This window comes from Cuculus canorus, chromosome 1 (genome assembly GCF_017976375.1).
Source record: "Cuculus canorus isolate bCucCan1 chromosome 1, bCucCan1.pri, whole genome shotgun sequence".
NCBI lineage: Eukaryota > Metazoa > Chordata > Aves > Cuculiformes > Cuculidae > Cuculus > Cuculus canorus.
The window spans coordinates 43445517-43471690 of NC_071401.1; the positions used below are offsets into that span (position 1 = coordinate 43445517).

The 26174-nt window shown below is 39.8% G+C and overlaps 1 protein-coding gene across 17 annotated transcripts in view; it reads left to right on the top strand.

The window, feature by feature from the left end:
- LMO7 (LIM domain 7) overlaps positions 1 to 26174 on the top strand; it is a 145571-nt gene that overhangs the window by 42881 nt on the left and 76516 nt on the right. For 16 of the 17 annotated variants that reach the window (XM_054063704.1, XM_054063686.1, XM_054063697.1 and 13 more), the window contains exons 3-4: positions 3009 to 3078; positions 22720 to 22826. In XM_054063704.1, the coding sequence (XP_053919679.1) occupies positions 3009 to 3078; positions 22720 to 22826 (177 nt within the window). Of the gene's footprint in view, positions 1 to 3008; positions 3079 to 22475; positions 22511 to 22719; positions 22827 to 26174 lie in introns of those variants that run through there. The other variant, XM_054063753.1, reaches the window with a different exon arrangement.

A 26174-nucleotide genomic window follows, 5' to 3' on the forward strand; every position in this document is an offset into this window, starting at 1 on the left:
TGCTCATGATATCACTAGGCTTTCTCTTCAGCTTTTGTGAAGTGATGTGGCCATGGCTGAGAACAAAGCATTCAGTTACCAGTATATCCCCAGGTTTTTGTCCCCTGTCCCCACTCGCCCATGAGAAATTGTTGTAAACTGTGTGCTAGTTGTTTTCTAAATCCTGAAAGCTACCTGTTTGTAACAGAGAAATTTTCTTTATCATATTTTCATATCATATCACATATCTTCTGTCACGTGTGTGCACATGCAGTGCAGGTTTCATTGCTATCTGGATTGACTTAGTTATTGCTTTCAACAACAAACTGACATCAGGTTTTTCTGGAGTGCTTTCTCTGAAAAGCTTCCTTGTGCTTTTATATTATAGGTTTGGCAATAATAGCACTTGTCTGGTTTCGTTGCTGGACTGACTCAGAGGTGTAAAAAGTCCACTCGTCAGGTCTCTTCCACATATCTGTAATTGGTTTCGTACTTACTGGAACAGGTTTCCAGGACTGGAAGCTGTGCTAATACCATAAATGCTTTAAGGAAAGGCAGGTGTAAATGTCATTAGAACGTCAATAAGAGAGAAGTCTCATTGGTGGACTACCTGGGACAGAAAAAAAAAGATATCTCATCTTGGAGCTACTCTTTAATCAGTTCAGCCAAGCGAACTTTTAGAAAATATTTATAGAGGTTCTGATTTTTTTTTTTTTGTCTTGCTATATATCAAAAAGATCAAAGCAAGTGTGAAAAGGCAGCATTCCTGCGTTTTTTCCTCCCTTCTGTGAATATTACTGTTTTCTGTCCTTGCCTCTATTTTTCTCTTTGGGCCCTTTGCCCATCCAATCTGTCTTGCTAGTTGCTTCTGTAGTTATTTTTGCGGCATGAGGGAGTTGATTTTTAAAGGCTGAATAATGTAGAGACAGGCACTGTATTTCCATTACTTACATAATCAAACGGTAACCAGACTGCGGTGGTAAAGATAGTTTATACTTTTAATAATAATGTATTTCTTCAGGTATATATTTAGTGGGATGTGTGGATTGTATTCGGCTGTCACTTTTAAATAGTATCTTTAAGAATTGGCAGTGAGTTCATATATTCTAATCATCTGGTATCTTTGTTGTTGACACTTATTTGGCATAAAAATATGAGCTTCTATCTGCCAAATGCAAATCAGTTGCATTTATCTGTAATTAATAGCCATATGCAAGAAAAACAACCTGTAATTCCTTCAGCTGAGCAGCTTGCCTTAGGAGGCACACAAGTTTCTTTAAAGCAAAAGGTACCTCATCAGGTTGCACAAAACCATATATTGGCCCTCCTGTATCATAATTTTAAACTTCACATACTTCATGTACAAGAAATGATTTTCAGGGAAATTTGGTGGAAACAGAGAGGAGCAAGATGGGGAAAGATTTTCAGATGTCCAGTCTTCGCCAAAGTCAGCTTTACAGCAAGATTGTAAATGGTGGAGACAAACTGGATATGACATTGCTCATTTCTTTGGTTTACCTGTGGCGTGTTAGTTTAAAGTCCACATATATGTTGTTTCCAGAGATGGTATCTTTGAATTAAACCATTGCAGATAAGACCTGCACCTACACCCTGTATTCCTATATCAGTCTAGTTGCTTTGTCTGCTTAATGACCAAGTGTGCATCTTGACCAGCTGATCAGTAGTTGTCAAAATAAAGCCTTTTAAATTAAACCTTATCTCCTGTGTATACGTTGGAGGAAGGAAGTCACTAACGTTTTCCTTATCACATGTTACTTCATGTTCTGAAGTACAATAAGGCAAATAAAAATTTGGAAAATGAAATAAATAAGTAAATTAGGGCTCAACAAACCACTACTTCTGTTCTTTGTGAATTCATCCAATGCATTTTGTGTACTAGATAACTTAAAGCAGCTGAAAAATCTCAGGACCCGCTATTTCTTCTGCAGACACTTAGAAATCTCTTCTCTATTCTAGTGTGTATAGGTAAACTCAATTCTTTTTGTTCACTTTCCAAATAAATTTGCTGCTTGAGCAAAAAATGGCTTTTCCCACAGAGAGTTTTAAACTCTGGGTCCTGACTCTGCATGGGTGTGGGTAGATCACAAAATCTTACTGATGCTTTGTGGGGTAAAGGAACTGGCCAGACAAGCAGCAACAAGAAGAAGGAGCAAGTCCAAGATCCTCAAAGGTGTATATAAGCAGATGAAGTCTGCAGGCTGTCCTCAGGTCCCTTTTCTATGTTGATCCTGTGGTCTAGTGTGTAATTTGGTGAACCACAGTATTTCCCTATCTCTGTGACTGAAACCCCAGGTATGAAGGTGCAACGAATCTTGTGCCTTATCCTCACTGCAGGACAATGTGTGCATTTAGGCTTGTGTACTCAATAGCGATTCGTTAGTCTGTCCTATCTTCTCAGTTTAATTATGAATTTTATATTATGTCAGAGTGATAGGAGGTGCAATCTCTTCTGACTGACGCTAAAAATGACTTGCATGTGTAAATTGCATGTACCAAAAATGATTGTCACACATGATACTGGGCTTGATAGCATTATGAAAGCTGAGTTGATTTCTTACACTTAGAACAAATCAGTGCTTTCACACTGAATTCTGAAAATGAGTATTCAGATGTTTTTGACATCTTCTGCATCACAACTTTTCATGTGAAGAAAATCTTTAAATGGGAAATTTGAATCTGATTAACATCTACTCTTGTAGTAGAATCACATCTATTTCTGCCTATGCTTACCCAGGCATTTTCTTTTCTTCTTTCTGACTTTGCCTTTCTTGGAAATCTCTTTGTGTGGCATGTGTGTGACTTGTCCCATTTTTGCTCCTACAGTCTGTCATGACTTGTCACTTCTTGGAAAACTGATTAAAAAAAAATTAAGAAGCATTAATATGCTCAAATTTACTTGGTTCAAATCATATAAGTTATCAATATATGCAAAGTATTTCTTAATAAGTGCTGGTTCTCCTGCTTAAATAGTTGATTATGTAACAGAAAATAATATGATTTCTTTTCAGTTTGATTAACAAGATCAAACCTGGAGTCATTAAGAAGATCAATCGTCTGTCAACTCCAATAGCTGGCTTGGTAAGTCATGACATCAAATCAAATATGTGGGGTAGACAACTAATTATGTTTGGTTTTAATGAGTGTTCGCTAGCCTATTGTTTTTACAGCAACTTCATACAAACACATTGAGTTTTCAAAATTTTAGTTCCGTTTCTCTTTTTGTTTAAAATAGTACCACTTATATGTTGTCTTAGACCACAAAGGCTACATATTCTGTGATTTGGATCTGTAACATTAATCAGTTTGTCACTGCATGGAGCATCATCATCCTTAGCTATATCAAGCACTGACAGCTCCTCTACACAAACCTGTAATGTTACTTAACTTTATTTAAAGGCCACCATCCTGTTTTATATTCACAAGCCAATTCAGATGTTCCTCTATTAGGGAAGGGTCATACTTGGAAATCTGTGTAACCTGAGTATTTTTAGCATCTGCGTCTCCCTGCCCACTACAAAGGTTAGGTTCCATTAAAGTAACTCCTATGATGCAAAGATCTCTCTTAAGGTTTCACCTGAGGGATTTGCCAATGTTTTGACTGTAAATCACATTGTTGGGGGAGGGAAGGGAAGAGATACATGTAATCATTTTCACAGAAGTTTAAAAGATTTTCTGCATGCTGTCTGGCAAATGTGTTGGTCAGAGACCGTAGGATAAGTTTTGTAGTCATTTAACATCAGAAACCTTTTGTGGATAAACAAAATAATTTTTCATAGAATCATAGAATGGTTTAGATTGAAAGGAATGTGAAAGATCAGCCAGTTCCAACTCACTGCCATGGGCAGGGACATCTTCCACTGGATCAGGTTGCTCAAAGCCTTATCCAACCTTATCTTGAACACTTCCAGGGATAATTTTTTCTTCATATTTTTTTCCTACAAAAGCCTTGTAGGCTCTTTATGTCACTAGGATATCTAGGACACTTAGTCCTGTCACTAGGATATCTAGGTCACTTAGTCCTGTCACCAGAACTGTTGATCTTACCTTAAAAGACCCAACGTGAACAAGGACATATATGTGGTTCCTGTAATAAATGGAGGATCCGATTTTATGGTAAACATGCAATCTCAACATTAACAAAGTTGCCTCATTTCTTAGTAGAACATAACACATCTCTAGATATTTGTATTTATGTCTTTTAATTGGATGAGCCAACAAAACATCTGCTTTTGCTGGTCAGCTCTGTATGTTGTTAGAGAAGAAATATAGCTAACTTGCCATACATTACTGCACAAGCTGACAACATGCATTTCCACATCAAGTGAATGTAGAAAGCAGTAGTTGCCTTTGTCCCAGAAGAGCTCAGGGTATTAGGGTTGCAAAATAACAAGTGCTGCACATTCTTTTCCTGTGAGGAATCCAAAAAGAATTCAAATTAAACCAAAATAATTCTAGGGAGGACAGCACAGTTATTCTATCAGCAGTTTGATTGCCTAAACGGCCCATGAATTAACCATTTGATCCAAACCAGAAAACCATAGGCTAGATTTCATTTTTGTGGTGACTTAAGCATTGTCTTGAATCATAACTGTAAGAACTTTCTTTTACATATATTACTTTGTTTTTCTCCACATGTAAAAATTTGGAGTATTCATGAGGTGTGTAGCTTATATCTTAATTGCAGCGTATTGATGTTCCTTCAAGTTGTTTCTAGTTCCTACTACTCTTCAAAAATGGAGGAAAGGTGAATGATTCTTGTAAACTAAGATCACCTGGTGGTGGTGGTGTTAAAATACCATGTGAAGATAGTCATTGCGAGACCTGATGTTTTGTGATAACACTGGAAAAGGTTTTACATAAATACTTCAGTTTCAGATGATCATAATAATGAGGGCTGTAAGGAGAGGCTTTCAGAAGATGGTGCTTACAATGACAATAGTGGGAGGGGTGATGTATTTTCCCAGGCTGGAGAGGAACGTGCTCAGGTATTTCAGTTTTGAAGATCCCAGCTTTCATCCTGGCGTGTGATACTAAAACTAAAAATGATTATTTTGTGCATTTCTAGAAAAGCAAGCATCTGTACCTGACAGGCTCAGGGTACTGCGACTGGTGAACCACAGGATTTAGAGATGGAAAGGGTTTGCTAGAGGATTAGATGGTAGGCTTGCTTGCCATGTTCTGGAATTATTTTCATTGTTTTAAAGTTCCTTCTTCCACAAATCTGCTTGCAGATAGTGTTTTGCATGGGTTTGTCTTTATACTTCTGTGGCTCTCGGTTCTGCTGTTTTCAATGTCTCTCAGTCTTGCTTTATTGCTCTCCACCAAGCCTCTGTGATTTAGAAAGTACTGTTGGTATGGCGACTTTTTTATCTTGTTTTCTTGGTTTTTTTGGTTTTTTTTTTTTTTAAATAGTTGGAGAGTTTAAATTCAAGAGATGGCATTTTTTTTCCTAAAGGATAAACAGATGCCTCAATTTGAATTCCAGTCTTGCAAATCCTGTAATCTGAAGATCTTTTGATCATATTCTTTTCATGGCTCCTCTCCATAGTTCTCTAGACTCAAGTCCTCAAGTTCACTTCCAAAACATTTTATGCATTCCTCGTTGGACAACTAGCATCCATTTGTCTCTTGGCTTTTCTGATTAAAAGGAAACAAACCCCCTGTATTCTCGAAAGTTTTGTGGCAGTCTGATTACTGGAAGAAACCAAATACTTTAAGACATTTTGTTTCGGTTTTTTAATTTTTTATTTTATTTTTTATTTTATTTTTTTTTCCTAGAAACTTCTTCAAGTTTGGTTTTGTTCTATAGGGAGCTAATGCTTTACTTCCATATGAGTGTGCTTTTTAAGCTTTATTTTCACTTCAAATACTTAACGGGTCTTTTTTCAGCAGTACCGAAATACTGTGCTCAACAAGTGTCTTTGGTTGTGTCTCCAGAAGGGTTTCATTATATTGTTCCTTTGAGTTCATGGTTATTTTGAAAACAAATTTCTTGAGTAAAATTGGAAGTGAAAAGCGTATGTGAATAAAGAACAGTTCTGTTTCATATGGAATACTGTGCGCTATGTGTTTTTGTATTGAGTTACGGTGAAGTGCTTTTAGTTTTTTTAATGAGGTAAATGCATTATTAATTTGTTATGTCATGTTTACTTTTATGACACCTTAATTACCATAAAATCCAATAGGGAATTTATATTAGCAGGATCACCTAAATTCCAAGCACATTTTAGATAACTGAAAACAAGGCTTAGCTTTCACCTTTAGTTTGATTACATTGCTACCTAGCAACTTTGGGTGTGGATCACAATGGTTCAGGTGTAATCAGAGTGAATGGATAAATAACTATGTGTTGTTATGATTAAATATTGAAATTAAACCTCACATTCAGTTAACAGAAATGCTGCATTGGTACCAGGCAAGTTGGGCATGGCACAGGGAGACAGGGCTGCGGCTTGCGTGGGAGAGTTTGTTAAAACTCTTTGGGAAGGAGGGTCGGACCCAGCCGTATCTTATTTTATCTCCACCAAGCAGCTTTCTGCTGCAGCCTCGCTGCTCTGTTTCTCTTCTGCAGCACATACTGCCAACGGTTTGTGTGAGAACTAGCCATTCTCTTAGACAGGTTTATTTACTTATTTATATTCCAGTTTGGAAAATTAAACTGCTTCACTGGGGGTAAGGCAAATACCTCAGCTGTTGCAAGGACGTGGTGGCCAAAGACCGGTAACCAAAGAAACAGCCATACAGCTCTTTAGGTGGTTTCCTGAGCTATGAGACATGCTGGCTGCAGGGTGAAAAGGACCAGCTTAGAATCACAGAATCAGTAACACTGGAAAACATCTCTAAGATCATAAAGTCCCACTGTCAGCCCAACACCACTGTGCCTATAAACCATGTCCTGAAACAAAACCATGTACCAGACTTGAGCGATGATTGCAGAAAGGTGCCACTTGCTGCATCTTTTTGATTTTTTAACAGGATGTGGCAGGTTTCAGAGACTGAGACATCCCCACAAGTTTCCCAGAGGGGAGTTATCTGGGATGTGGCTGTTGGTTTGTTTGCTTTAATTTTGGCCATTTTTTCTAAAATACTGTAAACGTTTGCACTAAACAGTTTCTGGAAAATGAAAATTTAATTTCTACTTATCTTGCAAACTCTCCAAATTACTCAGTTTGCGTAGAGAGCAATGCTCTTATTTTCCCTAGTAAAACAATGCATGTGAGCAAATTGGCACATAGAAGCAGTTCCCAAAGCCCTCTGGCATTTCTGGAGGACATGGTAAGGGTAATCAGAAGGTCAGACGATTGTGGAAGCTGAAGTTTCATTATGCACAGTAGTGAAATTGCAGTCTGCCTTAAAAATCCACTTTTTCTGGCCCATAATTACATGAAAAAGAGATGAAAATTACTCAAATCGATAAATCTTGCTGGGTTCAGATCCTGCAAAATTCTTTTGCTTAGAGTTCTCGGGGTAGGGTGGTAATGGAAATAAAATAAATACTTAGCAAAAGCAAACCCAGAGAAATGCTAGTTCTTAATCAATATGGGGTTTTCAGCTTGAATCCCAGCATGTGAGACGGTTTGGATATAATCACATAGAGAGGAAGGACTTTGTGGTCTGACAACATATTTTTCTAACAAGGCTCTGTAGAACACTTTGAGGTGCATCTCCAGCTGCAGCGCTGTTCTTCTCCAGAAACCCCACGTTTCCAACACGGTTGGCTGAACACAGAGAATCGTGAGCAGGGATGGAAGTCATAAGACATGAGACAGTGGGAAGAAGAATGAGTTTTGTATAGTATAGTTTTTTTGTATAGTATAGTTTTGTATAGTATAGTTTTTTGTATAGTGTGTGTAAGCTTGGCACATCTGTTGCTTATTACTCAGGATAAATAACTGCATGCTCTGTAGCAAGGCAAAATTTTAGTTAAACTAAGTTTCTGGCTGAGACCAGGTGTTGAAGCAAAATCAGAGTCAGTCTATTTCCTTTGGAGAGAGCTGGCTAATGGGAACCTTGCTGTGTAATGTACTAATATGGTTTTTCAAGTCCATTTATCTTTCTTTGTGGCTCCTGTGAGTAAGATGAAAGCGCAGTGTTTTGCTCTGTGGTTGGGAAGCATTTCATCACATCAGAGACGTGAGGGCTGTGGTCAAACCACAGGGCAGAGTAGAAAGCTATTGGGTTTTTAGAATTGTAAATGAAATGCCATTAGTATTTGGGTTTGTTTTTTTTTTTTTAAGTTAGTCGTTCATTTCAAAGGAGTAGAGCTGTTGCTAACTGACTTTCAATGTGGGTGCTGGATGAATATTAGTACCAAATGCCATCATAAAGCTCTTCAGCTTTGGAAGAAGGCTTTTTGGTGAATGTTTGTTCCCTTTTCACACATGAGAATAAAGCTGCACATAGCTAGGCTGTCACTAGTTTGAACATGTGCATCTGAAACTCTGGGTGGGATTTTTTTGGTCTAGTAGGGAATTGAGTTTCTTTTAGGGTAAAGACAAATCTTAAAGATTTCCAAGCAGGATTTTTCCTGATTCAGAAAGACACAACGTGCTCTTCTGACAAGTGCTACTCAAACATCTTTCTCTCGGTTTAATGCAATCTGATATAACATTGTTACGTTATAAAATTTAACTTAATGTATCAGAAGATATGAATTCCGCTTGCACCACAGCAACCAACTCTCAAATAGTGGGAGAAAGCCACTTTGATACAGAGGTCATCAGCATGTACCTCCTACACCAGGAAAGAAGGAAATAATAAAGCCAAGAAGGGAGAAATGTGAAAACTGTCCCAAAATGAGAGGAGAGATAAAGACAGGGTGGAGAAGATAAAAATGCTGCCATTTGAAAACGACTTTTCTAAGTCTTTGTGCCTAACACTTTGCAAACTATGGAACCGCCCTAGTACTTCCTTATCTCTTGTCATCAAGTAGAGCTAGCCAAAACTTCCTTTTCTGTGGGAAAGTTTGCTTGACAGGTTGGCTTTTTTTGCTTTGTAGAGGAATGGCATTTTTAAAACAATTTCTGAGATAAAATCCGCACTTGCAATGTGAAGATTATTTCAGTTGTATGTTTTATTTAGGACTTGGTTACAAAGTTCCTTTTCTAGATTACTTAGAATCAAATTAGGTATGTTTTCCTATTAAATTTAAAAATCTGATGGTACTATTAATATAAGCTGGTTTATTTTAACTTGGCATTAATTTGGCAAAGGAATCACTTTTGGTTTTAAAGTAGCTCTACTACCAAAGTTAATTCCTTCATGCTGAAAACCCTGACTATTTATTTTCTGCTATTCACCTTGTGTTTAGTATAGCTTTCATATTAGTCCATGCTTTCTTTCTTTCTTGCATTTTGTATTTTTTAAAAAGAATTTGAATTTTTAAATATTTGACTGGTATGGGCTACGTTAGTAGTGTTAATAGTAGCTTGTCTGGTATGAGAAAATGAATATAAGAGAACTTATTTCTGTCACTCATGTTGTATGAGGAAGGGCAAATACACAAACTAAGTTACATAAAATCTACTGTTACTTGCTTTACTTTGCTACGTAACACCAAAAATATATGCTCCAACTCAGATGGGCTATGCTGGCTGGGCAGCAGCTAACAGTGTCCAAAAATGTTCATAAGGAATAGCCTCCTAAATTTTGTTGAGTTCTGACTGAAGAACTGATATCCATTTGACATGCTCCGTTTTCTTGTCTAGTATTTCTTTTTTGCAGCAATGAGGGTGTAATACTGAGTGATGTGGAGCATTGGTCTTTTCTTTGAAAAAGGTCACCTTTTGACAAGGATCAAAATGTGTCACGGCTAACACAGTGGCTCATGCTCTGCCTCGAGCCCTGTCTCCATTGCCTTCCCTCATGCCTGACAGAAATCTCTGAATTTTGATTTCACTTTGGACTATAGATTCAGAGATACAGGGTGAGTGTGCATGCTGCACTGCTGTGAAGATTGGAGTTATTATAGAACCATTGAATGGCTTGGGTTTGCCATGAGCCGTGACACTTCCCACTGGATCAGGTTACTCAAAGCCTCATCCAACCTGGCCTTGAACACTGCCAGGGATGGGGCACCCATGACTTCTCTGGGCAACCTGTGCCAGTGACTCATCACCCTCACAGGAAAACATTTCTTCCCAATATCTCATCTAAATCTCCCCCTTTTCAGCTTAAAACTGTTACCCCTCATTCTGTCCCTACATTCACTGATAAGGAGCCCCTCCCCATCTTTCCTGTAAGTCCCCTTTAAGTACTGGAAGGTTGCTATAAGGTCTTCCTGGAGCCTTCTCTTCTCCAGGCTTAACAACACCAACTCTCTCAGCCTGTCCTCATGTGGGAGGTGCTCCAGCCATCTGATCATCTTAGTGGCCTTCCACTGGACTCTTTCTAACAGATCCATGTCCTTCCTGTGCTGAGGCATCCAGAGTTGAACGTAGTACTTCAGGTGAGGCCTTATAACAGCAGAGTAGAGGGGGAGAATTGCCTCCCTCAGGTTGCATAAGTCCTATATGATGTCTTTTATCTGAAAGCTGATTAGTACTGTATTGTTTTTTGTAAGGCAGGGCACAAAATGATACACATCTCTTTCTGAAAAGTTGCTAATTTCTGCATGTAAAAAAAGTCAAGGCATCACCGCCAGTTTTCTGGACTAATATGCTCAAAAAATTGTTGGGCAATTGAGAAGACAAGGATTTTTAGAAACTTCTATTTACTTTGCATAATCTTTGCTTGCGTGTGTGGAGATCTTAGTTACTCAAGAGCATTTATTGTTTCTTGTGACTTTTGTTCTTTATTTCTATATATGCATAAAACTGAGAAGGGAGGGAGAGAAAGTGAAAGTGGATACAGTCTGACAGAACATCCGATGTGTGCCTTCCTTTTTAAGGCAGCCTATGCATTTAAAACAGGCTCAGAAACATTTCAGGTGGCTGAAATTTTGTCATATTCCTCTTTTATATTCCTAGTTATCTACCTCTTTTTGTTCAGTATCCTTTTTATGCTGCAGGTAATGAAACGTTCAAAAGCTTTCAATAACAAAAAGATACCTGCCAGACAGCACAGCCCAACTTTAAAGTGATCATATTTTACTGTTTTACTTAAAAGCAAAACCCAACAACAAACCAAACCAAATGAGAAATTTGAGCTCTGTATTCTCCATGCCTTTTGTTTTTTACTTCCTGTGGATATTTCAGCCTGTTGCTGAATCCAATCTGTTCTGGCTAATTATACAATCTTCTTAAACACCGAAAACCATTCTAATGTGTAGCAGTGTGTTTGCTTCGTTTTAAGTAAGCGAAATAACATCTTCAGATTCTAAAAGTGCTTAAACCAGGTGAGGACTTTTACCTGCTTGTTACCAAACAAGTGACTGGGATACACCTTAAGTATCTAGTTTTGTTCTGACAAGTACAATTACATGGGAGGGGAAAATATTTTCTTTGATCAGTGGTCCAGCTGAAGTGCTCGAACAAGTCTCCTGGACATAAAAGAATTTTTATTAGTCTGAGAAAATATCTTTACACCTGGGAAGTGACACAGCATGGTATTTCAAATGTGAGCATCAAACAACGTGTTAGATGTCTTCATTAATTTTAGTGAGATTTTCTCAGGGCTACAAAAAAAATGCAATTGGAAATTAGTATGTATGGTTTTGTTTTAAAATGCAGAAAATTCAGTTGCCTTTACTTCAAATTTTTAATGAGATGTTGCTTGTGAGAATGATGAGCACAAAACCTGGGGGATGAAAAATCCTTAATAGGAGTAACAAGTGACAAGACAAGAGGAAATGGCTTCAGGTTGTGCATGGGGAGGTTTAGATTAGATATTAGGAGAAATTTCTTTACTGAAAGAGCGGTGAAGCACTGGAAGAGGCTGTCCAGGGAAGTGTTAGAGTCGCTGTCCCTGGAGGTGTTCAGAAAAATGTGTAGATGTAGCACTTTGGGACATAGTTTAGTAGGCAAGGTGGTGGTGGGCTGACTGTTGGACTGGGTGATCTTAGGGGTCTTTTCCAATGTTAATGATTCTGTGATTCTGTAATTAGAAAAATAGAAAGTTATGATCTTTATTTAGTCTTGGCACAGGGAGTTTTAGTGGCTTCCCTGAGGTCAATGAGTAAGTCAGAGCAGGGTAGAAGTGAAATTTTGACTCTCAGTTCAATTCTGTCATAGACTATACCACGAGCCTATAAAAAAAATGTCTGGCCTGAGTTCTGGGAACCTAAACCTATAAATTAAGAAATGTCAGGAGTGATGCAAGGGCTGATAGGAACGTGTATGGAACTATAAATCACTTCTGGTGTTCTTTCTGCTGTCTATGGGAAAGAGGAATGTGGCTTGTATGGAAACACATCTGCTAGACAATTAGGAGAAGAGGACTGTGTGCTAGAAAGGAAGTTTGGTTATTAATAGCTAAAGATGACATTGTTCTGCAGTCTTTCAATGCCTGATAGTGGGAGTATGTAATCTCAGCAGTAGTTTGCTGATGTTTTGTGCCCTTCTGCTTGAAAACGTATGGTATGTTTCAGCCTTAGCCTTGAATTTCCTTTGATTGTTTTCTGTTGTTGCCTAAACACTTTGAAATGTAGGGTGTGGAGAAAAAAGGAGGTTGATGCAAACTCTTTGTGACACTTTTAGTAGCAGCTCAAGATTTCGATCAGGCGGAATGGATCCCAGTTACCAGATTGAACTTGACAGGTTTTGGGTGGGTGGTGATGAAGCAAGATATATCTAGGAGGTGTAAGTGGGGAAGAATTATATGGGTGCAGACTCCAAGAAACGATTGTTCAGCTGCTCACCCTGATATCTAGTTAGGGGGCAATAAGTGTTTATTGATCTCTATGAATCAAAAGTAGTATTTTGGGGATGCTTTAAATGAGATCACATCTTCCAAACTGATGCTTCCAGTGTGTTTCTAGGATGAGATGTCAAAACGCTAATTATTTAATTGAAAAATTCTTTTAAGCTAACTGTAAAGTAATATACATGGCAACAAGAACTTCCTAACGTGGCTATTCTTCATCCCTCCTCCTGCTTTAAACCAAAAGTCTGAAAAGGTATATGACCCTTCTTGCCTCAACTTGCTAGCATTTAACAAAATACATACATACAGTTGCCAAACAAACTTCAAAAAATTTCCATTTATCAGCTCAATCAGCTGTAGTCTGTGGTATACTCTGTCATTTGCATGCTATTTTTATTTCCTTAAATAACTTATGACTCTTTGTGTGTTTGCAAAGTAACATTCCTTCCTAACTGGAAAAAAATGTCAACTACGTAGAACAGGTACACACCTTAAATCATACTTGTGACATTTGTAATCTGATTCCTCTTGCCTTTGCCAAGGAAGTGCGGTTTTGAGATTTCTTGTGGCAATCAGTGTTTATCTGTGCTAAATCTTCATATGCTGGACGCCACAGTGTGTTTTTTTCTCTGACTTGTCAGATATTTATTGATCTGTGGTGTTTAAAATTCGTGGCAATTTCCAAAGAGACTAGATGTTAACGGTAGTAGTGATAACTTTTTCTGCAGCATCAGTGCTGGAGCCATACAGCTATGCTACTCACTCTTCTGTTTAGTACAAAGCCTTCATACCACATCTTTTAATGCCTGTCTGAACACCTCCACACCCGTGTGCCTGTGTTGAATCACCCTCCTCTGGTGATATATGTAAAAGAGCTATTAAATACAATGCCAACTACTGCTGAATGTAGGGTGCTGAGCTGCTGCAGCTGCAGTGGCAGAGCTTGCTTTCTGTAGGGTATGAGGACAGGGAACGCAAACAAGCCCAGCACAAATGTGGTTCAGGTGTGCTGCAAGTCAGATCATCTCTGAATCTGCTAGTTGGTTTGGGCATACAGGAGGAGCTTCTCTGCACTGAGGGATGAGCCCACATAGGGCAGCAAGGGTTAGATAGGGTAGTAGGGTGCTTCTCTGGAGAGGGGGGAAAAAAAGAAGTCTAGCTGCTGAAGGAAGAAATGTTAGAAGAAACTTCCAAATTGTCCTTTAGGAAGAATGAAATACTAAATTATAGTGTAAACATTAGGGACTATGTGAATTGAGGATTTGAGGCAACTTGCCCTGTTTCAGGCCCTGTGTACAGAGGGGCTGGATTTCATGTATGTAAAATTGTTAACCTGTGTGAGCAAAACAGAAAAAAATGTGTATATAATTATTTTTAAAAAAATGGGGAAGGTAGAGGGGAAAAGCAAGCACTGCAAAAACTTTGTGTTTTCAAGAGCAAGAGGTCTTTACTTCTTCTATTACTCATTAGGCTTCAGGGGAGTTACACCTTTAAGTGGATTAGTGTCATTCCAGTTCTCTGTAGTGAGGTGAGTTGGCACCGGGGTATTTTACACGCTTCACTTGCAAAGTCTATTTTGTATATACCATTCAGGGTAAAAAGCACATAACTTTATTTATTTATTTATTTATTTATTTATTCCCTCCCGCTTGACTCTGACTGCAATGTTAATAACTGGTGGGAGAATTAAGGCTTGTCAAAACATGGAAATAGCCTGGAATGGTTATTGCACACTGGCTTCCCAAACCTATACTTTCTTTACAGTAAGAATACCTACAAGTGGGTGAAGCATTCCTTTTGTCTTGTCCAAAAAGGGATGAAGCTGTGAAGCACAGAGGGCTATCTCGATTAACAAGGCATGTCTGCCCAACGTTCCTGTGTGCTGTACTTCGACCCTTCTCCTTTCCATCTGGCCTTATTTGGTAGGAATGATATCCCAGAAACTCACAGGCAGTTTACAACCTAACGTTCACTCTCTCATCAATAAAAGGCTCGTTTGGTACATGTTGTTGCTGCAATATATGACTGTAATGTCATAGTAAATGTTACGCTATAGCATGGTAAGAGGCATGTGCCTGGGAGCGATTTCAAGTCACTGGGGACAGTTGGTCCCTTCCTGCATCAAGCACCTCAAAAGCTGACAACTAAGATTTCCTGCCTCAAAAGTCCCCGTTTATTTCTGTTGTGTGTTTTCCTCAATTCCATTAGTCCTGTCGGGAAGAAACTGCGGAGCTCAATGCTCTCTATGGGAGTTCATAGGCAATGACGTGAGCTGGACAGAGAGGTCTTTTGCTGGCCATTACCTGCAGTGCCAGGAGCTGAGGAACAAACTCTGCAGAAGATCCTTCAGCGTACACTTTGGTCTTCAGAGGTTCGTGGTTGGCTGCAGTCATCACAGATGGAGTTGGGGTTTGGATTATGGACATTTTTGTCAAAATTAAGATGATTCTTGTCTAAGGCTGTTTCAGAACATGATTTCCATAATGTTTGAGCTCTGGTGAATCTGTGAATTGAAACAGTGAATGGGAGTATCTCTTTTCCTGGCTGTGATTTACAGTTATTGATACTGGGAGCACTAAGGCATTGGAAAGTCTCACTGTTGCATTCTGGCCGTGGGAACACCTGCTTTTTCGGAGAAAGGCTGGAAGTGAATCACTGAAGAGTTGGTGTCTGTAACCAAGCATAGAGCTGGGGCAGAGGATCCTTGTTGTCAAGGATCACAGTCATTTATTATTTTATACAATATAGCAAAACGACAAAGGGCATACAGAGGGGAGTGGCAAAGCAATTAGTACTGTTTCTGTTTTTTGGCCAATATAGTGCTCCATGCACACTGTTACAGGTGGGATAATTTACCAAACAGAAGCCTTGAGGTCTCTCTAAGTCAAATTACACTTGCAAGGATGGTTGTTTTAACTATTATTTTTAGTTTTCATCCCCCCAAAGGGAGAAAAAAAGTAGTTTAGCTATCCTACCCACTCCTCCTCCTTTCTATTCAAGGTTGAACCCATTAGCAGCCTTCTGAGAAATACAGAGAGCTGTGGGAGCTGGGATCACAGTCCAGATACGGGACAAGCGCGTGATGGGCACTGAGTATCCCTACATGCAAGGCCAAAGTGGTAATTGGAAGTTCCTGGCTCCCAGGCCTGTGGTCAGACCACAAAGTCGGTTCACCCCTGTTTCTTGCTCTTTCCTTCACCTTTTCTGCCCCCACCCCACACCCACAGCCAGTGCTAATAACTGAAACGTACCTCCAAGGAAGGGCAAGTTACCCAACTTGTTCAACAAGCTCCTGCTGTAGGTTTTTTCCCTTACCCCACCTCTGAATATAAACAACACGTAGTTCAGTGATGCTGCTGCAAAATGTAAATTCCGCATTAAACTGATTTCAGCTACCTTTAGTGGTTCTAAATCTGTGTCTTATGACAAACTTTTCTACTTGAAAAAAAACCCACTTCTTCTCATACTGGAAATAGGCCCTTATTTAAAGGAATATGGGTACCATTAAAGAGAGTTTGCCATGTATGCAGAGCTGAAGGAGGCATAGTGTAAGCTTTCCAGATGACTCCAAATGTCTTAACAAATGTAGGACTGAAAAACATGTCTTTTTAAATATGGTCTGTTCAGATGATTTTCAGAATTCTTTAGCCAAAAAAAAAAAAAAAGCATCAGTTTCTTCCTAAAATGTCAGAAGTTCCTGTTGCTAGGCACTGTAGGTATAGAGCATTTTTCTTTGTTGGGAATGGGAGTCTAGAAATTTAAAACAATTTCTGGCACCGAGTCACGATCTGGATGATGCTGTAGTATTTCCAAGAAAATATGCTTCACAGTCCTGGAAGCATCAGATACCATTATGAAATTATGTTCCCATTCTTACCTTCCATACTCTGGAAAAAACACAAACCTAAAAATCTCAACCCTCCAAAAACCTGAAACAACAAACATCTTGAATAGCAGTTAGAGGCTTTACGTGTATTGAAAAGATGGATATTTGCATATGACCAAGAGACAACAGACTGTCTTCATCTATTGGCTGATGCAGTCAGGAAAAACAGAAAAACACTGTGTTAATTAAATTGTTTTTCTCCCAGATGCCAGCTGAATTGAACGATGTGCCGTAACTTGTATGACTACAAGATCTCACTGTGTTGCAGTGCATGTGTAGGGTTTCTGAGAAACAGTTAACTAGGGAGAAGACAGGCTTACCACACAGCATGACTGCACCCTAAAAAAAGCAAGTGTATTTACACACTTGTTTAAATTAATATTCTTGCCCCACCCAGATAATGATGATAATGAGGGATTTATTTTTTTAATTAAATTGCAGTTCAAATGCAGAAGCTGAATTTAGTGTGATATTGTGCTGCACATAAGTAGTCAGAATAAGATGGTATTTACACATTCTTATATGGAGACCTTTCTTCTTAATTACCTTTTACTATGTGCTCTTTCACTTCAGAGATTTTTAATTTATTTTTTTTTATTTTATTTTATCCACTGTCATGTCCTTTCCAGGTTGTTTGGTTGTTTTTTTTCCTACTTAAGATCAACTCTTTCTTGATTGTTTTTGCATGTCTGCTTCTGTCTCTTCCCTCATTTTGCTGTTGCTCTGCTATTTTTTCCAATTTAGAAGTGCCCTTTCTTCCCCCTCCCGCCCCTTCGTGTTTTCAGCTGTGGAGGAACTTAAGTGTTTCCCTGGCACCACCTCAACAGCGCTGTATGTTTGTCTTCCTTTTCATACTGCTACATCATCTTCGTCTCAAGTTCTTACCATGGTGACTTATGTTAGGAGCTGGTAACAGTTGTAAACACAGCACCACTACTAGTTGTGATCCCCTAATGTTTTCACTTTCTTTTTTTTAATTATCATTTTTTAAAGGAAGGTGTCAATAACAGCAATAGGAATGAGGCGTCCTGCAGCTGAGGCCCTTCTCTTCACACCCCCTTTACCTCCTGGAGATGCAGAGCTCTTTCCTCTTCTCATATCCCTGAAGTTAAAATCATAGAATGGTTTGTGTTGGAAGGGACCTTTAAAGATAATCCAGTTCCAACCCCCTGCCATGAGCAGGGACATCTTCTACCAGATCAGGTTGCTCAAAGCCGCAGCGAACCTGGCCTTGAACGCTTCCAGGGATGGGGCATCCATAACTTCTCTGGACAACCTGTGGCAGTGCCTCACCACCCTCAGAGGAAAAAATTCTTCATAATACCTAATCTAAGTCTCTCCCCTTTCATCTTAAAACTGTTACCCCTCATCCTATCCCTACTTTCCCTGATAAAGAGCCCCTCCCCTTCATTCCTGTAGCACCCCTTGAAGTACCGGAAGGCTGCAACAAGGTCTCCCTGGATCCTTCTCTTCTCCAGGCTAAACAAGCCAAACTCTCTCAGCCTGTGCTCGTATGGGAGGTGCTCCAGCCCTCTGATCATCTTTGTGGCCTTCTCTGGACTTGCTCTAGCAGATCCCTGTCCTTCTTGTGCTGAGGTTGCAGGAGTGAGAATGGAAGTCCTGTTCTGTTAGGACATTGGAGGGTGGCATGAACCACACTCTCGCTTTCAATATGGCCATGCCATCTTGTCTCCTTCTCAGCACTGGTTAGAGGCTGATGCATTAGCAACAGGTAGAGGGAAGGTTCTGTAGCTTCTGATGCCCTGTGGGGACCAGAAAAGCAGGTGCATGCCTGGAAGTGTGCAGCATCATTTGCCATTCCTCCAAACGGCAGTATTTAAATGCCTGCTCATGGACGATCTGCTTCCCGCTGCTGGCTGCTTTTTCCCATGTTACGACTTTGCAGAGGTTTTGGGTGTGGTCTGCTTTGAAGTTTGAGGAAAAAATGAAATGCTGATTGGTAAGCACTCTACCTAAGTCAGCGTTCTGTGGTGTGTTTAATGTAAGTCTGTACAGCATGAGGGACTCTCATGTCACGCTGGGAGCATCTGAAATGCTCTGTTGTTTCATCATGCGCACTGTCTGGGGAAAAAAATGACCTCTCCCAGTTTCCTTCCAACCTCCCCACCCCCTCCTACCAGAATGCTTAGAAGTAGTAATAACATACCAACTATGAATTGCACTTGAATTTTGTGGTTAAGACTTCAGGCTTTATTTCTGTTGTCATCTAAAAACTATAATTCTATTATGTGAATTCCAACTTGAGATGCTCTGAAATGCACTGATCAACCTCTGTATTAAAATCGTCAACTTGATTTTTGTCCCCATTGGTTTAGAAGCTTTGTCTTTTAGTGGTCAGAAACCTTACATTTTCTACGTAATGTATTTGATCTGCCTGACCACAGGTCCTTGCCTTTGGACTGGGCGTTTGTTCGCTTCCCTTCTGGTTTTGCTTCCCCTGTGCTGGTAGATAGCTGCAGTATTGACTCTTGTGCTCCTTTTCACTGGAATTAATGGAACCAAGTTCTCCGGTTCTTATCATATAGACCCCTTGTCATCCCTCACCATCATACTCTTTTTCTGCAACTCTACTAATTTGAATCATTCTTAAATTTAAATGCTCTGCCCTCATTTACAGAGTTTGGGAGCACCTCTGTTAAGGAGGGGGGGTGCAGACACAGGCAATTTTTAATCAAGTACACTGCTTGGGTGACTTGTGGTCACCAGGAGATAGGCCTTATATATTGTGCTTCTCCAGGCTTTTGAGTTCTGAATGTTTAAAAAGAATAAAGAATCTTTTTTTTTTTTTTTTTTTTTTTTTTTTTTTTGTGGAGTGTGAGGACATTGAGATTGCTGTATACCCTTTAGAGCTGAAGGTGGTAATGACAATTAGCCTTATTAAAGTACATTTATGATGGTAAAAGGAATAGCATGATGGCTTCTATATTTGAGCACATTAATCACTGAGCAACGTTCGTGTTCACATTTCTAATGTTAAATCTAATTGCAAGGTTGATAGCTTGTAATTTTTTTTCCTGCTTATTTCTGTAGTGCTATTTAAAATTAATTTTCAGGTTCATTTTTCTGGTAGGGTTTAAAACAGCTGCTGGCTATTTCAAGACCTACAGCTTCTGTGATTTGCTACATTGACTAGGGATGGTCAAGAATAACTTGGCAAGGACAGTATTTAGAAGTGCTGATTTGTCGACTTTATACCTTTTTAGTATCAATATCCAAACCTGAGCAATAGTATTTTGGGTAACCTCTCCTGATGTTCTGGGGGTAAATTTCAGGTTCTCACGGGAGGAGAACTGGTGTTGGGGCAGTCAGCTGCAAGATGGCAGCATCCAACTGCTGGCTAAGGAGAGGAAGATTTTGAACAGTGTTTTATCCTGCACACCAGCAAGTGCTGTGACCAGCTGCGTTCTCTGTCCCGCGTTATACCCCCTGCCTCTGAGCTGTTTTCTGAAGATCTTGACTCATGTTGGTGATGACGTTCTGGGGGTCTGTAAGTGTTATTTTATCAGAAGGTTGATATTTGATAGGTTTAATTGCTTGAACACCTTAAAAATTTAATTCTCTCATGTGCTAATAATTTGGTGGTTGTGTAGCTGAGCAGCCACTGATGAGAAAATCTTCTGCCATGTTTTCATTGTACTCTGTGTGTAGACAGCACGCCTTTCTCTGCATCTGACTCTCCTTCCTTGTTTACCCGCACCTTGTGCTTGTTCTCTGTAGTTCAGTTGATGTAACCCACTGGTTTGGGAGTTTGCTGTGGGTTTTGACGTTTGGTTAGGCAAATCAGAGCATGTTGCCTTAGTTGGCACTGGTGTAGTTCCATTCATTACCTTGCAACTACTTGTTCTTTCTGCTCTGCTGCTTTCTTCCTTTACCCTACTTGCTAATTTCTTAGAATCATAGAATCATTAAGGTTGGAAAAGACCTCTAAGATCATCCACTCCAACCACCAGCCCAACACCACCATGCCTACTAAACCATGTCCCAAAGTGCCATGCCTACATGCTTTTTGAACATCTGCAGGGGTGGTGACTCTATCATTTCCCTGGGCAGCCGGTTTGCAATGCTTTACTCTTCTTTCAGTAAAAAATTTTTTTTTTTCCTAATATCCAATCTAAACCTCCCCTGATGTGACTTTAGGCCATTTCCTCTCATCCTATTTCTTGTTACTTGGGAGAAGAGACCAGCACCAGCCTTGCTACAACCACCTTTTAGGTAGTAGTAGAAAGCAATGAGGTCTCCCCTCAGCTTGGACTCTCCAGATCGCTGAACACTGACCTGATATTTGCATGTCTGCTGTTGTTTAACAAGTAATTCCTCCTCTTCTTGCAGTGAGACTGTAGCCTGGGGCCTCTTTTGTGCAGAAGAAATTATGCCTTTTCAGGTCTTTGGGGTTTTGGTACTAATGGGACACTCAAATATTAATTGAATAAAACTGACACATCTGTCCAGCTTTACCTGTATTGCATGGCAAGAAAAGAAGGATTTTGCATGGAAAGGAAAAGTAAATGACTCTTGAGGCTGCACCTTCCAGCATGAAGCTTACTTTGGCAGATAGCCCCTTAGGTACTACAGGAGCTACTGTACAGGCAGAGGCGAAGTTGCCTGTCCTTCATCCTTCCTGGCCCCCTCCACTCACCCGCCACTGCATCATGTCCCACACCATCATTGTCATGTTGTGTGCCCCTACTGCGGCATATTGTGTGTCAGGCTTTGGGGTGCAATCTTCATGGTATGAGACACTTGAGATCTTTCAGATGTGGTAACACAGAGCCTGCAGCTTGCATGGGGAATACCTTGTTCAAATATTTTTCCTCAAGTGAAGCCATGTTTACAGAGTGATAATAAATACTAGAATCCGAGGGAGCTTCAAAACAGAAGGTTGTAGGGGCTCTCGAGTTTGTTTTGCTTTTTTAAAAAAGTATTTGTTTTACTTTTTAAAGTATGTATTAAAAGCAGCTGCTATTTTCTTTGTGAGTCTTTTTCCTAATAAATCTTAAATGATTGAATAATTGTTACATACAGTGAGTGTGTGTCAAAAAAAATGTTTAAGATGTATTAAATTGCTTTTCCATACTGTGAATCTCCGATTCCAGTAGCTCGACTTACAAAGCCTTCGAATGACAGGGCTGTACGTAGCTTAAGAATTAAGTAATTCTGTGTACCTTTTCCTGTGGCTTCCAGCTGAAGGGAGCAAGTGCGCAAGAGGGCACATTCTTTTGTTGTTGATAGCATTCCACCTTAACAAGAAGGAATTTCTTGCCTATTGTTTATGAAGTGGAAAGAGAGCACAAGTTGTATAATCTCTATATCGCTGTATTTTATATATATATGTATTTTTAACTTTGCTCTTGCTGTTTGGTTGATCTGCAGCAGGTGCAGTGAGTGGGTGCTGTAATACACCACATCTATATTTTGATATACATTGGTGTAAGCTGGGGGGGGGGGGGGGTGTGTGGAGAGGAAGGGGAGGAACACAAAGGAGAGAAACCCCCCCGAGTAAGGAAGCAGTAAAGCTGAATACAGTTGGGTTTCTGTCTCTCTAGAGCTTTGCTCAGCAACCAAACCCAGACTCCAGGTGCAGTATTCCCTCATCGGTCTGTGAGCATAGAAACAGTGCGTCCCTCCTCTTCTTCCTCCCCTGCCAAGAGTTTCTGGGTGGTGAATGTCAGTAGCTGGAGTTATTTTTAAAGGCAAGAGGTGAGGCTTGTCGTGCAGAGCTAGGAAGAGGGCGTTTGTTTGCTGAGCAGAGCTTACATCAAAGTGGAGATTGCTGCCTGCTGGCTCACTGCTGCCTTATGCCAGGTAATCTTTAACATACCCCTCAGTCACTGAGATCACAAACCAGCCTGCCTGTGCGCATGAGAAATGACCTGCGTTTATGATCCAGAAGATTGCTTTTTCAGTATTATTTCCGTGAGCTGGACTTTGACATTTAAAGGCTCACAGTAATCGTCTTGCAAAACCTGCTTAGTGCTTTTAACTAAGCAACTGCTTTCTACTTCTCTTCACAGGATAATATAAATGTTTTTCTGAAAGCGTGTGAAAATATTGGACTGAAAGAAGCTCAGCTTTTTCACCCAGGAGATCTTCAGGATTTGTCCAATCGAGTTACAGTCAAGTGAGTTTTCTAGTTTTGTTTTTTCCCTCTCCTTCTCCTCCTCCTCCTTAGCTGTTTCACAGTTTTGTTTTGGGTTTTTTTTTAATGTTTACCTACAGAAAATTCTTCTTTTAATCTGGTTCTGAATAGTGCAGTGTGGGTTTAAGCACTGTTAAGGCTGGTAGATAGGATTGCACAGATTTAGTTTAACAAATGAAGTAGTATTATGCCTCACAAGCAAACTAATCGTTAATGAATATTTACAGCATTAAATATAAGATGGAAGCTGTCCAGGTTATTTTAAACTTGGTGCAAAACCAGCTGTTAAGTGACATCGAAAGCATCACTTCCCTTATACTTTGAGATTATCGATGTAAAATCTGAAAGGCTGAGGTGGTACTTTTAATGCTTATGTGGATAGCTCTGAGGCTCCGGTACTGTTTTCCTGAAGGCTCCTGATCTTGCCACTCCAAATATTAATCAGGTGTTTGTCACCGAATGTCACATCTTCTGTCAAAGAGTGCGAGTAGAAACCAAGTACTGAATTGCCCGTAAGATAATTGTCATATTTACAGAGAAAAGATTTTTCTAGTGAAATAGCAGTGGTTTGGTTCTGAAAATATAATTAGTGGATCCACAAATTTCAGGACTACAGTGTCTCCTAACATGAGTTTTATTACTAGTTTCTGACAGATTCTGGTGGAGGCTTAATATAAAGACAGTTTAACAGGTGTTTTAAGATATATATGAAATGGAAAAGATCATCTCACGATCTCACAGTGTCTTGCTTTGTTACAGTATTAGCTGTTTTTGTTGTGAATTTCTTAAAAAACCAACCAAACAAACAAAAAGCTGGAAATCTGTCAGTTTAAATGGAAAGAATTTATTTCTGTCTTTAAATTACCAATTTTATCCAAGAGGAATAGGCAGTAATCCTTCTGTAAATACATGGGGAAAAAAAATATTGTGAAATGACACGTAACTGCTTTAATTAGAAATCTCTTGTAGGTGGATCGGGTGCTAGCGTGTTGACATACTCTCTGCCTGGTTTCAGAATGAAAGCTCATACTGTTTTGAGGTCTGACACTTGAGATGGCAATGCGTTTTCCAATCTTTGACTCATACCCGAAACATATTTTCTCACTAATGTGATGTTTAGGGACTTGGTGCCTTTCCAGGGTGCTGGTATTCTTCCTGCTGGTTCCTATGTCAATGCCAAAAGCTGGTGGGTTGGTAATCTCTACCACACTTTAATTATCTGTAAAACCCTTGCTATAATTACTTTGGTGGAGGTTTGCTCCAAGGATTTAGCTGGGAAGGGTTGGAGGCAGTCAGCAGCATCAATAGCGACAAGATGAAACCCCGTGGAGGTTGAGCTAGGAAACTGTTGTGCAAGGTATGTTGTCCAACTCGTCCCTACGTTAACCGCAAGTGAGGTCAGCCATGAAATTTACCTAGTGGGTCTGTAACTGGGGAATTTTTTGAGTCCTTTCACCTCCAGTGGTTCCCTTCTTGGCTCCTAGAGCAGTGTGTAAGGCTGGAATTTGAAGTTGTCTTAAGGTAATAGGGGTTTTAATCACACCTACTCTGCAGTCAATTAATTAATGTTTTTTCAAAAACCCAGGTTTAACTGTTGAGCTCTTCTTATGGACAGCAATGCAGAGGGTTAGAGTTGCAAGAGCTGCCAGCTGCGTAGCCATGCTTTTTTAATTTGTTTCAATATAAGTTTGATTTTCCACATGTTACGTATCATGACGGTCCCACACTGTGTATAAAATGCTTACAGAGTAATTTGAAACTTCTGTATTTGAGCATGCTGTAAAGTGGTTATCTAACTATGCTGGCACATTTTGATGTATTTAGAAGCTTGGGGAGGGACAGGAGGGAAGTTTTATTCCAAGAAATGAAGGAAATAAGTTATATGAAGATAATTTTCTCCATTGAAAAGTTAACTATGCGTCACTTGATTACCTAGAGGGCAAGCTAGGCTTTAGAGGGTTTCCAGAGAGAGAGAGATGTGTGTCAGGAGACAAGTGCTATTTGATCAGGAACTTTTTCTGATCTGTGTTGTAATTATTATTGTTATTTAACAGTATCATGGTATCATAGTATAGTTAGGGTTGGAAGGGACCTTAAAGATCATGTAGTTCCAACCCCCCTGCCATGGGCAGGGACACTTCTCAGTAGATCAGGCTGCCCAATGCTCCGTCCAACCTGGCCTCGAACACCTCCAGGGATGGAGCATCCACAGCTTCCCTGGGCAACCTGTGCCAGTGTCTCAACATGCTCATCCATCTCTCAGCACTCTCACACCCATCCCCACTTGTCCTATCCCCACGAGCCTTTAAGAATAATAGAAATAATAATTTCATATATTAAGCTGAATTACAGATTTCTTCAAAACTTGTATGATGCCAGGCCTCAGAAAAGGACTATTGTTTCATGTCTTACTTTTGCATTATCTTCTGTCCATGAAAAGTAAATCAACTCTTGTCACATAGAGGGGAAAACTTTTCTTTTATATGCTCATTTTGATAAAAAAATGCATTTCATTTTTGGTTTTCTAACACTCCCAAGCAAATTCATTTTGCTGCTGTAACCTGAGGCTAATTGCCCACATCTTAAACCAGCTATGGTAGGTTGTACAGGATAACATTAATGTGTGCCTGAAGCAGTGTGTATTTTGACACCTGGGCAGTATTCCTGTGTGCTGGTGTTGCACCACTGTTAGAGGGTGCTTTTTATCTACACAAAAGAGATTAAATAAACTGTTGCTGAAACAGTTAGCTTTTTGGCTGGGATGACTGAGAACAGTGTGGTGGTGTGATACATGTATGTACTGCTGTGCATAAAAAAATTCTTAATTTGCCTTTTATGTGGAAAATGGATGAGAGGAAGGTACCGGTGAAAAGATGGGTCCACTTCTTTTGCTAAGGAGGACTTGACAGTTGTCACAGAATCATAGAATCATTAAGGCTGGAGAAGACTTCTAAGATCATCAAGTCCAACTATCAGCCTAACACCACTGTGCCAACTAAACCATGTCTGGAAGTGCCACATCTCCACACTTTCTGAACACCTGCAGAAACACTAATTCCACCACTTCCCTGGGCAGCCTGTTCTAATGCTTCACCACACTTTCAGTAAAGAAACCTTCTCATGTGCAACTTGAGGCCATGTCCTCTTATCCTGTCACTTGTTGCTCAGTAGAAGATGCCAACAGCCATCTCAGTCTCTGCCACAGATTAGGAGGTTGTATTTCTGTCACTGTCATGCTTCTGTAGACTTGTCTAACAGCTGTGATGGTTCTGGTGTTGGGAAGTTCTCACAGGAAGAATACTTCCCTGCTGAAGATCTTGTGCACTGGGA